This window comes from Rhinolophus sinicus, linkage group LG06 (assembly GCF_036562045.2).
Source record: "Rhinolophus sinicus isolate RSC01 linkage group LG06, ASM3656204v1, whole genome shotgun sequence".
Taxonomy (NCBI): domain Eukaryota; kingdom Metazoa; phylum Chordata; class Mammalia; order Chiroptera; family Rhinolophidae; genus Rhinolophus; species Rhinolophus sinicus.
In genome coordinates this window covers 49,024,803-49,045,343 of record NC_133756.1, presented here as the reverse complement: position 1 = coordinate 49,045,343, position 20,541 = coordinate 49,024,803, and the positions used below count along the sequence as shown (strand labels likewise).

At 34.5% G+C, this 20,541-nt stretch overlaps 1 protein-coding gene across 7 annotated transcripts in view; it reads left to right on the top strand.

The window, feature by feature from the left end:
• The window catches only part of COL24A1 (collagen type XXIV alpha 1 chain), a 308,258-nt gene that overhangs the window by 69,783 nt on the left and 217,934 nt on the right, over window positions 1-20,541 (top strand). For all 7 annotated transcript variants that reach the window (XM_074335081.1, XM_074335082.1, XM_019751779.2 and 4 more), the window contains 3 exons: window positions 1,783-1,836; window positions 3,991-4,035; window positions 19,722-19,775. In XM_074335081.1, the coding sequence (XP_074191182.1) occupies window positions 1,783-1,836; window positions 3,991-4,035; window positions 19,722-19,775 (153 nt within the window). The remainder of the gene's footprint in view (window positions 1-1,782; window positions 1,837-3,990; window positions 4,036-19,721; window positions 19,776-20,541) is intronic.

Sequence of the window (20,541 nt, the reverse complement as noted above, 5' to 3'; positions counted from 1 at the left end):
CCACAAACTCAAAATGACTATAAAACCTCATCCTCTTTCTACCACACTCAGCTTTCCTATTTGTTTTCTATATTTATGTCAGTCCAGCTATAAACCTTAGTATCATTTTTACCTTAATACTTAGAGACATATAAAAAGACCTGTTGACCTACTGTAATCCTAGTGGATTTTATAAACTGCAAATTTGGTTATATCAACACTATGCCTAAATTTTTAATGGCTCACAGTACAAATTCCAAATTTACATCATTATATATAAGAGTTTATGTGTGGCCACTGCTACCCTTTCCAACACTCCCCCCACCCTTGCCTACCAATCACATAGAACTAGCTACAGTTCTATGAAAATTCAATGTCATTTCATTGCTGTTTGATTGGTTGAATGATTTATTGAGGGCACATTACTAGACCCGCCTGGAATGCCTTCAAGACTCAGCTTAAATGTTGCCTCCTTTGTAAAGCTTTCCTAAATTTTCCCTCAAGTTAAAATTGGTCATTCTGCCTCCAAAGTTCCCATTGCATATAGTATTTATCACATTGCGTGTCACATAATCATGTCACAATTTTCATATGATATAATTACTTGTTTATGATCCTATTTCTTAATAAACTATGAATTTCTTGAGAGAACAGATTTTTGTATTCATCTTTATAATCCCTATTCCTGGAACACAATGGGCACTAAAGTAACATTTTCTGAATCTATGATCCAGACTCATATTACTTCAAATTTGGACCATTGAAAGAGCCTTTGTAATAGGTTTTCCTACATTCAGTGTTTCTTGCCTCAGATGTATTCTGTATCCTGTCAACAAATTAATATTTTAGAAAAACAACGACATCAGGGCACTACCACACTTCCACAGCATCAATAGCTTCCAGTTGTCTAAGATATAAAGTCTGAAAATCTTCACCTGAAATTTAAGGCTATCCTTAATCTGGTCTCCAAACTACTGTACATTTTATCTTTTAAATTGATGAAACAGATTATTATTTGCCACAGGTGAGATATAACTAAAATAAGTTAGGATAAAATACCTTGCATTGTTATTTATATGTACTCTTGTTTCTCAGGCCAATTGGAATCTTCATGATGGCACAATCGGTCTTTGCTCTTATCCAAAGCATCTTACACATAAAATGCTATCAGTTACCATTTACAAACACTCCCTGAATTCTCTCTAATATATCTCTGCTTACTGTAATTGTTCAGCTTGGAGTGTTCTTTCTCCGTCCTTTGCTTATCAAGATTTTTACCTACTTAGGAAGCCTATCTCAAATGCCAGTCTCTCTCTCTCTCTTTTTAGTACACCTGAAACAAAACAAAACAAAACAAAAAAGGCCAATCTCTTTTGAAACCTTCTTTGATTGCCTTTATCTCCTGCCACATTAGAATGAATCTCTTCCTCCTCCGTACTTCTTACAGTCTTTTGAGACTTCCATACTTCTTGTAATCTTTTGATACCTCCATTCCACCTTGCAATTTAGTTAAATACATATGTATGTTTTCTTCCCACTATAAAATTCAATGAAGAAAAAGATTTGGTCTTGTCGATGTTTATTAGCCACCATGTCTTAAGTGAGGTTCTCTACTAGTTTTCTTTAACAAAAAGATTAATCTGTAACTTCTGGAAGAAAAGCCATAAGGTGAGGGGAAGTTAGCCATACTGGTAAATTGGATAATTTTATATTACTATGAAAAAAATTAAGTATCTGTATTTGGAATTACTTACAGGGTGACTATTCAAATGAAATAATATAGAATGATTTGCTTACTTTAAGGGTTTCATTGGTTCTCCTGGCGAAGCAGGACAACTAGGACCTGAAGGAGAAAGAGTAAGTCCATTTTCTTTAAATGTCATTTCTAAAGTTACATACTTATGATAATGTACAACGGGGGTCATAAACTCAGATATCAGGTGGGTAATCTTACCGAGTGAAGCAAACCAGCTTTAAGAAAATCACCTATCAGAAATACATAATTAGATTATCTCATGTTTTTGCCAAATTTTGTTTTGAGAAAGTAAGGTAATACAAATATATATATAGCTATTGTAAATTCAATTTGAAAAACAAAATGCAATATTAAAATATCCAATTATGAAAATTTTATTTTGTAATTCGTCGATCTTTAATTTGAATATAAACTCTTGACAGGGCTTGTATTGTAAAATGCAATGTACACTAAATAATTCAGCCTCAGAAGATATATTTTTTGTTTAGTAATGGAAGATGGATGTTCATAAATGTATGTACTTGTGTATAAAGATAGAATCTTTGTAAAATGGTTTGTTATAGTTAAAAAAATTAAGATATGTACAGAAGTCTAGCATTTTAACTTCATCATACCTAGTTTTAGGTGCCATTGCAGTTCAGTGATTTTATTTTTATTTTTTGCATACCTTCATTTACATTGTAAATATTAATTGAAAACAGTAGAATTAAACAATGTGATTAATAATATATTATCATAAGGCTTGAAAACAGAGAATCATATTCAGAATTTAGCATTTAATTCTATTATAGGAATGCTGTCCAAGTGGAAGTTTTCATTTCTGAACACTGATTTTTGCAAGTGAAAGTAAACCAGATTATTCTTTGTTAGATGAATTTTTCAAATATATGGTTTTTCAAATAAGTGAATTAAATCACATTTTCTGTAATTACTTGTGAATGCCCTTCTAGAGGAGAAATATTCAGAGTTTAAATATGCTGTAATGACAGTTAAAATGACCAATCTTCTTTGGTGAGATAAGGTGAAAATTTTCTCTTGGTGAACATTTGTTTCACTTGCAAAAAATATCTTCAGCATGATCCCATTAAATAACAAACAAATAGATTAGCTGTATTCTGTAAAGATGCATAAAATCCTAATGAAATGAGTCCAATGGTGAGCAATTGGAGAGTCCCAGAAACTCTTTTATGATAGAGACATTAGATGAGTATTTGTCAAACACTGTTGAGTTGAAAGTGGATGGATTACTTTACCCAATGATATCTTCTAACTTATCTATATGTACTATAAATCCCAAGCTACATGGTTCTGATAGATTTCCTACTTTCTAAGTCTTTGAAGTGATTATAAGTCTCAAAGTGATTATATCAGTTTGGATGATTCTTTGGACTGCAACTAACAGAAAATCCCAACTCAAAGTGGCTTAAAAATGAGGAAGTTTTAATAATGGTGAAAATAATAACAGCAAATTATTTACTGAATGGTTGTATCCTATATGCAAGGCATTATAGAAATACTTTATATTAATTAACTCCTTTAATATTCACCCAGTGAGAAAGGTACTATTATGATTCTCACTATAGATGAAGAAAATGAGGCACACAGAGAGGACACTTGTTTAAGACTATATACAAGTAATAGGAGCAGAGCCAGGATTTCAACATAGAGTCTGGCTCCAAAGTCTGAGTGCCTAAGTACTATGCCTTATTGCTTCTGACGTGACCAGAAAATCATAGCTTCGGTGGGATCCAGGGACAGTATGGTCTTGAGCCTAGTGATATCACCATCCTTCTCTCTGCTTGGCTTTGCCTAATGTTGGCTTTATCCCAATGCTGGTTTCCCATATGATTGTAAGATTGCCAGTGCAAGGGCTCAATGTGCCTTTGTCTATGGTGAGCCAGGGAGACAGAGACAGAAGGAAGGTAAGTGGGTATGGAAAAAAAGACCTTCCTGTTTGTCTGGTTGTGCCAACTTTGGTTGTGTGCTTACCTCTGGACGAATAACTATCACCAGAGGAATGTCAAGATCCCATTTGGAATCCAGATGGGGTAGATTCCTGAGTAAAATCAGGATTCTGTTACGAAGAAAAGTGTCCACTTCAGTTAAATTAACATATTGAAACTTTTCGGAATATCACACCAATTTAAAGAACATTTTTTTTCTCTCTTTAGTGTACTTCATTAAGTGATATTTGATGGAAAAGATCTCATTCACTTGTTCAACAAATACTTACTTTTGACTTTTCTGTATTCTAGGGTGTTCCTGGGATTCGTGGAAAGAAGGGTATTAAGGGAAGACAGGTAATTCTATTCTTGTTTCCTGAGGCTCAGTTTAGAACAATATAATCTAATTATGTGCATTATTTCTCACCTGTTAAAATATGAATGTAGTTGCTGTTGTTGTCCACTGTCCATCTCATTCAACAGAGTTTACTTTTTGCCACTTGAACAGTCTATCAAACAATACCTGAGAATGTAAAGGAAAATTTAGATTTAAAAACAAAAACTAAAAATGTAACACTTCCAACCCATTTAATGAACCAGTGAAAGAGACCTTTATCCCCATGACAAGGGGCTAACATGTTCAGAAAATACACGAACAATTTAAAACAACATGGACAGTAGTATTCACCCTCATATTTCAGAGGTTTTTTAAATGCCTGCTTCGGATGTTAGATGCTATAACTTCTTGTATTTTCAAATTTAAAAAACAATCAATGACAGTGAATTTTGCCAGTTAATATAATAATTTCAGAGATGGGCGGAACTTTTGACATCATCCAATACCCCATTATTCAACAAATGAGAAAACTGTGGTCCAGGGAAGCATCCACAGGTTATCCTGGCTGACTTGGGACAGCTAATTAGCCACCTACTTTTTGCTTGTGCTATTTTTACTACTTGTGCTAGTTTAATAGCGTGTGCTGTTATTCAAAGTTATTTATTAGGATAAGACATTCTGTGCTACACTGTGTTCTCTAGTCTACAAGGAAGAAAATCGCTTTTCATAACAGCTCTTCTAAAATTTTGGTGTATATAAATAGAATCTTCATGATAATGCTAAAGGATTACAAATCTCACTAGAATATTCATATCCTCTTAAAGCATTTTATACTTCGAGCTTAACGGTATTTCTTGAAGGTAGATTAGAATAGCAATTGATATCACCATTATATGGGTGAGGAGAATAAGGTCCAACAATGTTAAAAGACTTTCTCAGAATCACATAGTTAAAAGTGGTAAAATCAAGAATTGTGGCCAGCTCCTCTGAATATACTCGTAAATCCAGAATCCTTTTCCTTACTTTTTAGATATTTCTGCTATCTGTCTTCTACTCACACTGCTTAGAAGAACATGATTTACTTTTTCATGACCTTTGGAAAATATGTGATAAATTTATTTTAAACTTTCACTTTAAAGATTTTAATGTTTTCAGATTAAACTGACCAAACTCTCAAGAAATACAAAAAGCCAAACAATGTTTTCTTGCATTGACATTCAGCTTTAAAGCTAATCTTACAGCAATTACAACAGGAACTTACCATCACCATTACCATCATCCCCACTTTTTATTCTCAAGCACTCTGCTAAATATTTTGTATGCCATCTCATTTAATTACATTCTATTACACTTCAAAATGTTAGTATGTTATGTATTTGCATTTTAGCCCTCATACACATACCCCAACAGCAATAACCTCTCTTTATTATGTGTCAAATATCTAATGTAAATAGGTAGATGCAGGCTATCTCAAAATTGATAGTGTGTGGTTTATCTTCTTTATTCTTTTCTCCATTCTGTGTTTTATTTTATTCCATCCTCTGCTTTTCAAAGTATGCTGTCAGTACAAGACTGAATTACTGTATTTTGCCAGGTATAATGCATTCTTGTGTATAAAGTGCACCCAGTTTTTGGCCCAATCCTTCAGGGAAAAAAAATTTTTCGTTTTAATTTTTTAATTCAGATGTTTATATGTTTACATTTAGGTACTTGTTTTTTGTATTATAAAGGAATTTTAGCATTTATTTTTTAACATATTATGGTACAACAAATTTTATGTAACAAATAATTGCAAAACACAAAAACAGATACAAGGTACAAGAAATTTTATGTACCGGTAACAAATTTATGATATTTACACATCATAGAAGGCCAAGAACTCTTCGTTGTTCATTGTTGCAAGTTCCTCCTAAGTTCAACAAAACCAATTATCTCTATTCCGGTGTATTTTTTTGCATATGGATATCGTTATTGATTACTAGAGTACACTTTTAACTCATAAGCATAAATAAAAGAATTAAAAACATTTATATAATATGGAATTAGTACTAGCCATGTGTAATGCACATCCTTATTTTTCCCATGAATTTGGGCAAAAAAGTGTGCATTATACATGGCAAAATATGGTAAGTTTATATGCCACTATATAAATTACTTCCAATGCTTAAAGTGTTACCTTATCCCGTAGTGATTATATGTTAAACATAGTTTAAGACAAAATAAGTAATCTGCAATGCTGGAATTTTAGGCATTATTTTTTCAAAGCCCCTGTGATATATCATTAAAGTAGCTACCAACTTTATTTATTAATATGGTTTGTCTTATATAAATATTAACTTTATCTTGGCAACGTATAGGTATATTTAGTTTCCTACTCCATAATGAACTATTAAGTTGTTCATGGAAATTTATAGTTAATTTCTGGTTTCTTACTCTTGGGAATTATAAAATTATTCAACAGATATTGGATTCAAAAGGAGAGTTCTAGAAAAGTGTGGAAAAGTAGTGAATGAAATGATTACTTGGTTCTTTGTTTGACTGTACTCTTCTTAATAATTATTTTTATTTTTCAATTACAGTTGACATAACAATATTATATTAGTTTCATCTGTACATCATCATGATTAGACATTTATATAACTTATGAAGTGATCACTCTGATAAATCTCAGATGCATCTGACACCCTACTTAGTTATTATTAGGTTGTTGCAAACGTAGTTGCAGTTTAAAAGGTTAATGATTGCAAAAACCACAGTTACTTTTGTACCAAACTAATACAATATTATTGACTATATTCCTTATGCTATAGTCTACAATCCCTATGACTATTTTGTTACTACCAATTTTTACTTCTTAATCCCTTCCCCTTTTTCATTCATTTCCCCAACTCCCCTTCATCTGGCAATGATCAAAATGTTCTCTGTAACTGAGTCTGTTTCTGTGTTGTTTATTCATTTATATTGTTCTTTAGATTCCCCACTTAAGTGAAATCATATGGCATTTGTCTTTCTCTGTCTGAGTTACTCCACTCAGCACAGTACCCTCTAAGTCTATCCATGTTGTTGCAGATGGCAAGATTTCATTCCCTTTTATGGTTGAGTAATATTCTATTGTATATATATACCACCTCTTCTTTATCCATTCATCCATTTGTGGACACCCAGGTTGCCTCCATATCTTGGCTATTATAAATAATGCTGCATTGAACATATGGATGCACATGTCCCTTCAAAGTAATGTTTTGGGTTTCTTTGGACAAATACCCAGAAAGGGGATTACTGGGCCCTTCCTTGTCTCTTGTTACGGCCTTTGTTTTAAAGTCTGTTTTGTCTGGTATAAGTATTGCTACCCCACTTTTTTTATTTTTTTACAAAATATCTTTTTTCATCTCTTCGCTTTCAGTCTGTGTGTATCTTTTGATCTGAAGTGAGTCTCTTGTAGGCAGCATATGTAAATGTCCTGTTCTCTTATCCATTCAGCCACTCTCTGTCTTTTGATTGGAGCATTTTATCTGTTTACATCGAGAATAATTGTTGATAAATACATAGTTACTGCCATTTTATTATTCATATTTTTATCCCCCCCCCCCTTTTTATTTTCATCTTGAAGTCCCTCTTAGATTCATCATTCCTGGTTTGGTGGTGATGAACTCCTTTAGCTTTTTCTTGTCTGGGAATCTCTTTATCTGTCTTCTGATTTTAAATGGTAGCCTTGCCGGGTAGAATACTCTGGTTGTAGGTCCCTGCTTTTCATCACTTTGAATATTTCATGCCAATCCCTTGCCTTTCTCTTGTTACTTTCAGGATTCTCTCTCTGTCTTTAACCTCTGGCATGTTAATTATGATGTCCTGGTGTGGCCTCTTTGGGATCATCTTGTTTGGGACTCTCTGCATTTCCTGGGCTTGTGTATTTCCTTTGCCAGGTTAGGGAAGTTTTTTGTCACTGTTTCTTCAACTAGTTTTTCAATTCCTTGCTCTCTCTCTTCTCCTGGTACCCCTACGTTGTGAATGTTGGTGCGCTTGATGTTGTTCCAGAGGCCCCTTAAACTATCCTCATTTTTTTGGATTGTTTTTTATTTTTGCTGTTTGGATTGGGTGTTTTCTGCTACCTTCTCTTCCAAACTGCTGATTCAAATCTCTGCTTCATCTAAAATACTGTTGGTTCCTTATAATGTATTCTTTATATTAGTTATTGTGTTTTTTATTTCTGACTGGTTCTTTTTTGTGTTTTCTATCTCGGTTTTTATGTTTCTCATCTCTTTGTTGAAGTTCTCACTGAGATATTGAGATATTATCACCAGTTTTGAATTCTGCATCTAGTAAATTGCTTGTCTCTATTTTGTTTAGTTCTTCTTCTGGAGGTTTGTTATGTTCTTTCATTTCATTTTATGTTTTTGTGGGTTTTTTTTGTCTCCCCATTTTGGCCGTCTTCCTGTGTTTGTTTCTATGTATTAGGTAGAGCCACTCTGTCTCCCAGTCTTAGAGTGGTCTTATATAGCAGGTGTCCTATGAGGCCCAGTGGTGCAGTCTCCCTGTCACCTAAGCCAGGTGCTGCAAGAGTGTTCTTTTTGTGGGTTGTGTTTGCCCTCCTTTTGTAGTTGAGCCTTGTTTGTTGTTTGTACATCAGTGGAAGGGGTTGAACTTCAGGCTAATTGGTTGTGAGGATTGGCCGTGACTACAGTGGAGGAGCTGCTATGCAGGGACTGACCCTATGGAGCAGGATTTGCTTTAGAGGGGCTCTGGTACCTGCTCATTCTGCCCTTTGGGTGTGTTGTCTGTGGAGGTGGCCTGGTGTGCTCAAGCACAGTCCAAAGCTGGCCACTGGGCATGCCAGCCCTGGGAACTCCAGGGGGTGGCCTTGCTGAAGGCCAAGTTTAGCTTCCACCTGTGCCCTGCCGGGGGCCACCTGGCCTGAACCACGAAATGATCCACAAATGTCTTCCTTCTGCACTGGGCTTGGAGGTACCTGGGAAAGGTCAAGCTGCAAACCGAGACCGGCTGCCACTAGTGGCTGGCTGGGGGCTGCCTAGCAAGTGGTAAAGGGCACATCGAGGGAAGATGCTGTTTATTTAGGGTTTGTGAACCTTTGAGAGAATTTGAGGAAGTCTGAAACATGAGCCAAGACAGGCCCGCTGTACAGCAAAGCCACTGGAAGCAGCTTGGGTGGACCCACAAGTTTGGTTGGGCAGGATCTCAGGGAATCAGCTGAGTTGGGGGTGGCAAAGGAATTGTATTAGCCAGGTTGATGGAGACTCAGATATGGCGGCTGCCTGTGTCTGCACATGGGGGATGGGGGGCTCAACAAAGAAACAATGGCCTCTGCCAGCACTTCTGTTGGGGAGAAAGCTGCTCCTTCAGCCCTCAGTTTGAAGGCAGATAATTTAGTTCCACCCTGTATGTCCCTGGTGCCTTTCATGCTGCTGCCTCTGCTCTGGAGCCCAGAGCGAGCAAGTTTGCCAGTGAGCAAGTCTGTGTGTGTGCTCTTTAAAAGGAACACCTCAGACCCCAGCTGCTCTCCGTGTCACTCAGCCACGATCTCCATTGGTTTACACAGCAAGAAGTTCTGGGAACTTCTCTTCCATGTACTGGAACCTTTGGCTGGGACACTAGTTGTGGGGCTGGGACCTCTCACTCCTCAGGGGGTACCTCTACAATTTAGATATCCCTCCCGAGTTTTAATTGCCACACGCTGGTGTGGGACCAGCCTGTTCTGCATCTCCATGCCTCCTACCCATCTCGTTGGGGCTTCTTCTGTATGTCTTCAGTTATAGATCTGAATTTGTGTGCTGCTGTAATATGTCTTATGTACTATATGTACATATGTACATATGAAAAAACTTTTTCTTGTTTTTACCACACAATGACCTGGCCATGTTTATGAGGAAATTGCGGTACTTTGAGTAAGATCCAGTTACAACCACAAGGCAAATTATGCCAAAGCTGACCTGACAGATTCTTCCAGAATATTATCTTATGTGTAAATGCTCCCCTATGCTCTGTTTAAGTAAAATCATCTTCCGATAACTTTGACATAAGTAAGGGCAAACATAATGCATGGGATGTTATGTAACATGGGATACTTGTATTTCAATTTAGGCGATTAAAATTCCTTGAGAAGAATGGTCACTTATTAATGTTTAAATAACAGTAAAAGGAAAACATCTGGTGATATTTCCAGTCTGTTTCATGTGGAAAATATTAGGTGTATGGAATACAAGTATGACCATTTTATCTTGGTAATTTATTAAATTATGTATACTGTTTATTGTTATATGTGAAATAGATATTTAAATATAGAGGCAGAGCTAAAGGATTTCAGGCCACCATAAAGAAGATGACAGAAACCTGAACATCTGAAAGAATGTGACAGAATCCTAGAAATGCTGAAATCTGAAAGTACCTATGTCTAAGAAACTTTTGGCTGTGCATATGTCAAAGACTGTTACTTCCAATTTTCTGCCATTTTCAAAGCTATTTAGAAGTGTGGGTTGATGCTTCATTAGAGTACTGCTATATGGATCCTATGTTATTTCATTTATATTATATTATTAGAAGATGTATGTTATTACTATTATCACTCCCCTTTAATTAACTTAGTCTTCCTGTGTTTTAAATGAGCTTGTTTCCTCAAATTTTAGGTAGATAGAAGTACTCAGCCTTATGAACATAGAATAGTATGATTCAGTTATAAATAATTATTGTAACATGTAATTTGTAGAACAACAATAACTCTTTTTATTAACTTTGTAAATAAACTTAGATTTTTACACTTAGATTTTACACTTAGATTTTTAAATTCTCTGAAATTAAGGCCAGAAACTGGTAAAAAACAAACAAACAAACCAAAAAAAAACAAACAAAAATAATTTCATTTTCTGAATTATGTGGTCTGAAACACTCTGACAGTGAAAATAAGAATCATAGAAAACTTCAAAATCCATGTTCAGGTCTTTCTAAATATTAATCAAGATGAGCTTCTTTGGACTACTTAGTTGGTTTCTATTCTGTGTACTGAAGCTCTGTATTTGATATGAATCATTTTCAAAAATATTAAAATATCTGTCTATCTATCTATAGAGAGAGATTGTATCATTTATACATATAGCACAGGAACATAGAGGACTGGTAAAATTTCTGTCCATAACTGTTCAACGAGTTAGTAACATTGCTAAGCTTAGGTTTTGAAAGATGTTGCTGTAAATCGTATGCTCATAGATGGCCAAATGATCACTTATTTTTCTGAGTAAACACTAAGCATGGAATTAAGTTGTTGTGAGCCAACTTCCTTAGTGATGTCTGTATTTTTTTAAATAAAATTATATGTTTAGCAGTAAGAGCTATCTTCCCCTAGAGAGTATAAATATTACATGAATGCTATTGAAAATGGACACATTTAAAAATAACATACTATTTTGGTTATTCAAGAGATATTTATTATTTAGCCTCATTTTTAAATTTAATATTTGTGTTAAAAGTTATTTCACTTTAAATTTTACTTCCCCAAAAACTCTTTTTTTCCCCAAAATAAAACATTGTGCTTGCTTATTCAGTATGTAGAGATTGAATTGATGGCATTGAAGAGTTCTTTTTTCTTTGTATTATAAGCTATTTTTTATTTCAAAATCTTAGTATCAGGTACTTACTAATCACAGCAATCATTTTTAAAGACCTCATGTAATCAGTTATATATTAGTTATTATTTGTGTAGTTATGCTTTTGGGAATTAAGATATAGTTCTTACCTCTTTCTTTCTCTCCTTCACTCCCTACAAGTCATAAATGGATCAAAGTCCTTATTGTCAGTTACTATTAGAGGACAGCCATGGGGGCTCTGGGTGCCGTCAATAAAACCAGCCTTTGAAAATGGGAAGCCCCAGAGGCTATTAATTCATTATTTTTGCTACCTTTGGTTATTAGAGTTTATCTCAAGTTCTTTCTCTAATGATATCAGATTTAAAAAAAAAACAAAAAACAGTAGTTGACAATCTTTATCGGTCAGAACTCTTGTAAACAGCATGTTCTATTTTACATGTTTTAGTGTCTTTATTTGAGAAGCTTCTTGGAACATATCTGATGTGCGTCAGAATCTTTAAAATCATGAAAACATCCACTGATTTATATGAGAAAAGAAGAGTACTGTTTATAAAAAATGCGGAAAGCAGAGAGAGGAGATTTGTATGTATTGTTAACTTCAGATTTTACATGTATTACATAATTCCAAGTAGCTTCCTTTTTAATGCAAAGTTTCCAAACCTCATTCTGTAGTGCCACAGTCAGAAAATTCTATACTGGTTTTAAAAAATAAGCGTTTTAGAGAGCGCCCAGATTGATCTAATCAATAGTCTCTTGTACTAAGTTGGCTGTGCGTATTTATATGGCTCCACAGACCTAAATTACTTATGTCATAACTGACTTGCTGGGATTGAAGATAAACATGAAGTTGGATATTGGGATTTACTCTCAACATGTAGAAACTGTTGTCAAAATACAGAGGTTTTCTAAGGTTTTCAGACTTGATAGGACTACATTAGTTAAAAATCATGTTACATTTAAAGTTTGACAAAGAGAAAACATGTACTAAATTTTCTTCCTATGATAATCAAAATATCAGTCTTAGAATGATGACAAAATAATACCCTCAGGGCGTTGTAACAACCGGACTTCAGAGATGTTTTCTTTTCTGAATATAAAAAGGAGGCCTCTTCTTTTCTTGTACATCTTTCTGTTACAAGAGTCTATTTAAAGTAAACTGTATTTTGGCTTCTAACTCCAGGGTTAAAATTTCAGAATATAAAATCCTTTTGTTGGACAACTGTTATTAGTTTCTATCCTAAGCTCAAGACTATTTAAAATACATATTGCACAGTAGTATTTCATATATATATATATATATACACATTTTTGTGGAAAATTTGGAGACAATGTTTTCTGTGTCCTAGGAAAAGTTTGCAGTTTATCCGTTCATAAAGAAACTACTGCTGTTAATAGAGCATTATGAAAAATTGTCATTAATTTTTAAATTATTCTGCCTTTTTCAGGAAAAATGTATTTTCTGGATCCTATTTTACTGGGTATAGTCTGTAGTAACTATATTTGGTTAACTATATCTGGACAAGGTGTATGGAAGGGTGCAGGACTTTGAATTAAATGTGCTTTCAGGGTCGGGATAGGTACAGAGAAGAGGGATATCAATGAATTACAGTTGATAATTTGGAGGAAGTCTAGGCAGAGCTAGTTTTCATAGAGACATGACAGCAACAGGTGGAAATTCAGCCAGGCAGTTATTTTCAGGCAAATAACATAAGGGAAAACTCAGTCTTATAGGTTATCAAAATCAGGAATGTGAGTGCAAATATGGCAGTGAGGTTTGGCTTGGGTTCAAGGACTGTACACTTTGTGTGGAAAACGGCAAGAATAAGGTGGGGCCCTTATATTTGAGGTATTGAACATGATGTTGTGTACCAAAGCTGATTCTTGGACAAAAGAATAAGGGGGATTCCAATTCCCAGAAGTGGAGTACAAAGTTGTAACCAGTCTTTAAGAACAAGGCAGGGATTTGGATCTGACACCTGAGGCTGAAATCATAGATAGGCTGACTGGATACTTAGTCTCTAAGACTTGAGCTAAAACTCCTTAAATTCCTACCTAAGTTTAAAATTAGGCCCAACTATCAAGACCTGGTTGGCCCTTGAAGTGCGGGTCAAATTGTCCTGTGAGAAAAGAAGGCAGAGACTGGATCATCACAGAGTACTTCACATTCTAGACTTTTCCTACAGTAATTGTGCTTCACTTTTGAAAGATTTTTAAATATCAGGATTTCTTGGTAATGTGTATTCTTGTTTAGAAGGTGTAGAATTAACTTCTAGGTTTTATTTTAGTGTTTTGAATTCTAGACAAGTTAGTGTGATTGTCTTTTCATTGCTTAGTCTTGGAAAAAGTTGAATTTCTGTTTGTATTGGTGATGCTTATTTAGTGTATATGTTTTTTATAAAATTTATTTATCCCTACTTTAGAATGAACGTGTTGTTTCTTAGTCTTTGTTCTTTACAAAGACCCGAATATGTTCATAGTTAACTGTAGTCTTTAACAGAAAATATTTGCATTGCTTTGATTTTTTAAAATTGTAGAAATGTAGTCATTAGTATTTTATGGTTATTATGGCCCTCATATTTCTGTAATTATTTTACATGCATTATTTTTTCAAATTTCTATGCAGAACTAGGAAAAAATCCTCTTACTAGACTCCCTAAGCAATGACTTCCTCACTGTTTCAAAATATTTAGCTATACTGCCAAGTATGTTATCTATGTATGGTCTAAAATATTAACACCACATATGTGCGTATATTCAGGCATACCAAGTCTAGAATACTTCTTTTGTTCTTAGTGTTTGATAACTATCATGTTTGATAATAGTACCATCATTAGACCCAGGTGAGAGAGACTCTTGATCTAGACTCTGCACTTTTGAGGGCACTGGACATCACAAACAAATAAAATTAATATATTTTAAAATCACAAGTGCCCCTGCCACTCAGTGTATAGCACTTAGCATTGGACTGTAATCCTAGACATCCACTCTTGTTACTATGTATTAGTTATCTACTGCTGTGTAAGAAAATAAGTTAGTGGTTTAAAACATATATCTATATATATACCTATATATATATAGATAGATATGTTTTATGTAAGTTTATATATGTTTTATATAAGTTTATATATAAATACGTGTGTGTGTGTGTGTGTGTGTGTATATGTATATATATATATAAACTTTTCATAGTTTCTATGAGTTGGGAAGATGAGAGTGGCTTACTTGGGTGGGTCTAGCTTAGGGTTTCCCATAGGTTGCAGTTGAGATTTGGGGCAGGACTAAAGTCATCTGAAGGCTTGACTGGGGCCGGAGGCTCTGCTTTTAAGACAGCTCACTTACTGTTTGGCCACCTTGGTGCTAGTTGATGAGAGGCCTCAATTACTCCCCATGGGGAACTCTCCACACAACAACTGGAGTGTCTTCACGGCATGGCTAGTGGCTTTCACCAGAGTAAGTAGTCCATGAAAGCAAGGTAGAAGGTGTAGTGCCTTTTATGACCTAGGCTTAGAAGTCACATACTGATTCTGTTGGTCACATAGGCCAGCCATGATTCAAAATGGGAGGGGACTGCACAAGGGCATTAATACCAGCGAGTGAGAATCATGGGGGTCCATCTTTGAGGTTGGCTACTATAGTTTAATAATGTTCAAGCCTCAGATAAATTCATTTCCACATCTCTTGCCTATAACCTCATGTCTGAATGCCATGAAGTTTTATAGATTTTACCACTGCCATCATTAGAGATAAAATCTGCTCAAGATTGTGGTGAGGATGTGAGCAAGCAGTAGAAGCACTTAGGTAAGGGGAAAGGTGACTTAATTAACCCATGTAATTCTCCTTTCAGCATAATGCAATAGCCTCTGAAATAATGAGGTATTATTTCTTGGTAATGCAAAGCTTTTATTTTCTTGCTTCTCTTTGTGTTTTGATTTTTTTGTGATGGTTTCAGAGGTAGTAGAATTAGTGCGATATTTGGAGCAGTTGCGTCCAGAGACTGAGAAACATTTTGCATTATTCATAGTACAGTTTTTCCAATTCATATAACACTTAAAATTGTGTTTCATAGCTATAGACATAAAATTCATGAAGCATGACAAAAGTTTTTTACATTGGCAACTACATGGATATAAAATGCTAGAATGATGGTTTCTAAATATTGATATTTAGATTAAATTTAAAACAAATGTCAAATGAATATAAACATTTTAGTTTAAACAATATTGATTTTCATTAATTATAATTTGCAATAAAAATAAGTAGTAAAAATATTCAAGAAATGATTTACTTAGATTTAAAAAATCTAGAGACACTGTGAGTAATCTTATATTGAGCATTACCACATATTAAAATTTGCAAGTAGGACTTCATACTTTATTTAATGACGATTTAATTACTGATTTTATTAGTTTTTTATTTATTGCTGCATAACAAATACCACAAACTTAGTGACTTAAAACAACACCCATGTATTATCTCACAGTTTCCATGGGTCAGTTCAGGTACTACTTATCTGACACTTCTGCTAAGGGTCATAAGGCTGCAATCAGAGTGTCAGCTGGCTGTATTATCATCTGGAGGCTTGACTGAGGAGGAGTTCACTTGCAAGCCCATTCAGGTTGTGAGAATAATTCATTTCCTTGAGTTTGTAGGAAGGTCATAGAACTGAGGACTCTGCCTTTTTGCTGGCTCTTGGCTATAGTCCCCCTTCAGTTCCCATGGACTGTCCACAATTCCTAGAGGTCACCCTGCCATGTGGGTGCTTATTTCATCAAGCTCACAAGGGAAGTCACTAGCTCCAGGCTGCTAAGATGAAGCCTTATTTAGTGTAACATAATCACGTCTGTACCACCCCATCACCTTTGCTATATCCTGTTTGTTAGGAGAAGCAAATCATAGTCTCACCCACACTCAAAGGAAGGGTGTCTTACAAATTCATGAACACCAGAAGGAGGGAATCATTAGGGGTCACCTCAGAGTCTGTCCACTATGCTGATCAAACAGTGGAAATGAGCAAGAAAATTATTCACACCTTCAAGTGATCTAATGAAACCCCTGATGTGTCACATTCTTTATAAAATAAAATTTAGTAACTGGTCAAAACAATGAAAACGTGTAAAGAGGATTATGCACAATACAGAAGCAACAGTACGGCTCTGGCATGCCCATTAAAAGATGATTATTATATTCATCAAATTGGCAAATCAGGCAAGAAAGGCAGAAATTCAAGCTATCCAGTGGATGGTAATCCTGGGAAATGGCCATTTCATCCTTTGGCAATGTTGAGGATATTTCTAGGAGAGCACATTTTTATTTCAATTAATGGTTATAATTTTCCAGCAGGTAAATATGAGAGAAAATTTAGTATTGTATTTTGTAACAAATTATTTCAAATGGAGAAAGAAATTGTAGAAATTCTAACTTAACTTTTGTATTCTAACTTAAAAGGCAAAGTGTTTTGTCACCATTGTTACATATTTCACAACCAATCTTTAAGATAATTTTTTGATAATGAAGATGTATGGCTGCAAACATTAAGGTCCATTATTAAAGGAATACAGAACCTCCCTTACAGTAAAACACAAAACCATCATGCAGTTACCAGAATTGCAATAACAACTGAATAAACAGTGAACAAGCAATGACAAATTCAACAATATAAAACATTGGCTTGATGTTCTTTAAAAGAAAATATATGTCCAAAACATAGCCAAATATAATGATGCTTTTTGTGGCGTTGACTATACTATGTTTCATAAAACAAGAAAATATGTCTAAATTTAGCAGAAATTATTTCAAAAATTGATGACAATGGTCAACATGTAAGAAAGATTAAAAATAATAAAACAAATGATCTCTATCTAGAATAAAGAATTAAAAATGAAATGAAATGTTCAATGGGTAGTAAAGTGAGAAGAGAAATAGTAAACTTTTAAAAATATTATTACTCAGTTTAACCAGATTGTTTCAGGACAAAGTAGAGTTGAACAACTAATAGGTATTAGACATATTGTTGAACTAACAGAAGAACAAGAAGTTGAAATTAGTAAATATTTCATTGTTTTTATGCTGGTTATAGAAAGCACAGATTTCCTGATGAGCAGAGATCTAATCACAGTTCTCTCTCCTTTCCCTCCTCCTGCTCCTAGCTGGGAGAAACCTTGCGTTTTGGGGAAGCTGAACTGGGGGGCAGCTCCTCCAACTGGATGAGGATAAGCAATCCTGAATGATTCCCCAAGGTTGTTTTTAGCAGTCAGGCTCCTTGTTCAGGCTGATTGTTTCTTAATTTTTTAAGAAGAACTTCACTGAGATATAATTCACATATCATAAAATTCACCCCTTTAATGTGTACAATTCATTCGCTATTAGTATGTTCAAAGTTGTGCAGCTATCGCACTATCTAATTTTTGAACATTTTCATCCCCTCAGAAAGAAACCCTGTGCCCATCCATTAGCAGTCAGCCTCCAGTTCTCCCCCATACTGTGCATCAGCCTCAGACCACTAGTAATCTGCTTTCTGTCTCTCTGGATTTGCCTATCCTGGACATTTCACATAAATGGAATTACGTGGTATATCCTCCATTCTTTATTCTATTCACTGAAGTTTCTGGAAAACCTACTCTGATCTATCTAAAACTCAATCATGTCTTATGTTTCAGATTTATGACAGTATTTTTCCTCTACTTTTTCCATTACCTGTGCATCAGAAATACTTTCAAATATCCGTATTAGCTCATACTGAATAGGCTGATGTATTGCAGATTTGTGAGCTTGTTGACAACAAAATTTGACTTCCAAGGACAATGAAAGCAAAATGCCTGCTTGAACTTCAGCTGACTTTAAAGGGAGTATGGCTGCAATATGTTTGACTACACAGATGTTTTTCGTATTCTCTGATTGTAGAGTAAGAGAAACTGCTTTGAGTTAACTATGTCTCAGAAACATTATACACTTTCCATTGTTAAACCATCTCTTAAACTTAGCCCATTCATGTTTGTGCTAGTGAGCCACTGATTTTTGTCAATCTGTTAAACATATAATATTTAATACTGGCTTGTCTAAATAGACTATAAGAATCTAATAATGTAGTTTTATTTTTGTTAATCTTATAAATTTCTAAAAATGAAAATTATTGAACTGTTGACAATACTAAGTCTTATAAATCATTTTGTAAAGTAGCCTTCTAAATCCAGTGGTAAATTTTTAGAGAAAAAAAACTTTAGTATATGAAATAAGAGTAACTGAGTAACTGCATTATTTTACAGTAGAATTTATAATGAGAAAGTATCGCTTTACTATTCTTCATAGTTGTACAATGTAGAATTCTCAATGGACATTTGGGAAGCTTAATTTTCAGTGGCACCCCATTTTATGTTTATAGTATTTATGTGCATTATGCCTTTCCCCAATAAAATTGCATCTAAGTGATTTTTTTTTACATTGTCTCATATCTTGTAATGATGAGTTAAAGTATTCAGTATAGCATGGTAGAAAGAGCATTGACTGCAATCAGACCGCCTCCACTGAAATCTCAGTCCCACCCGTCACTAGTGGGTACAAGTGACTTAACCTATTTGTGCTTTAATTTCCTCAACTGCAAAGTGAAAATATTGGTTCTCATTGATTTAACCTTTGTGAATGTGAAATGACATAGTGTATAGCTAATAATATGTATAAAAACCCATAGCATATGGTAAGTGTGCTAAACACATGCTGAGTAATATAGGCCATTTCATTCTCTGTGGTGTGGGTATAGGAACAGCATGAAAGAGCAGACATAACTAATGGATTGGTCAGCCAGAAATCTTGGTTTTGTTTCTTTTCATTCAGTGATTCCTTATATAATGATGAACAATTTTCTACATTCTCCAACTTTGCTTTCTGTATACATTATGTGGCATGTAAAATAATTTTTATAAAATATAGAAATATTATACTTAACAAAATCAGTGAAGTGTTATGCAAAACAAATACATGTTTGTTTTTGTTGCACTACCATTTAGGGATTAGACAATAAATATATCTTATTACTAAATTTCTTATCAGAAATCAAAGCAAAAATGAATTCTTTATCTATTTTGGCTTTAATAGCATTTCTTTCTCTTTCCCTGGGCCAGGGGTTTCCAGGTGACTTTGGAGAGAGAGGGCCCGCCGGTCCTGATGGAAGTCCTGTGAGTAAATTGTGATGGTCCAGTCTTGCAATCTAACATCACTCAAACTCCATTACAACTGTACTTGCCATCCTCATTACCACTTGAATAAGCACCAGACAGCTTTGATACCACTGTGCACGTTCCAATTTGTAATTTTGCAACACTGGAAATAAGCCAAAAATGTTTAACGAATAATCTCCATCTTGAGAGACAATCTTTAAAATTAATTATGTTGACCATGTTAAATGCAACTACTTAAGTAAAAATATTAGAAATACATGATCACAAGACTGACTTGTACATTTTAGGGGGGAAGAAGCCTTTCGTGTACATAAAGGTACTAACAAGCCTCATGTAAACATTGTGCATTTGTGATTGCTTTCTGGGACTTCAATGTGTCATTGATTAATCTTTTGAGTATTTTGTAGAGAAGTCTTTTCCTTTGAAATTGTTCAGATTAGGGAGTCAGCACTCTAAAATTAGTTTAATTATATTAGCAAAGAATGATGATGGATTCCTGTGTTTTGACATGAGGTAGTAATACCTTCACTTTTTGCCCTCAAAAAAGCATCTAATAGCTATCCCCCAATTTATGCCATGCACACTTTTTTTTCCCATCACATTTTAAGGTGAATTAGAATCAACCACAAAATCTTTGTAGCCTAAATTAGGAATAGTTCCTATATTTAGACTTATGTCAATTATTAGCATTTATAATTAAACGAAGTGTTTGAAACTCGTTTCTTTTTTATTTCTTTTTACAAATTAAAAATATATTAGCTTA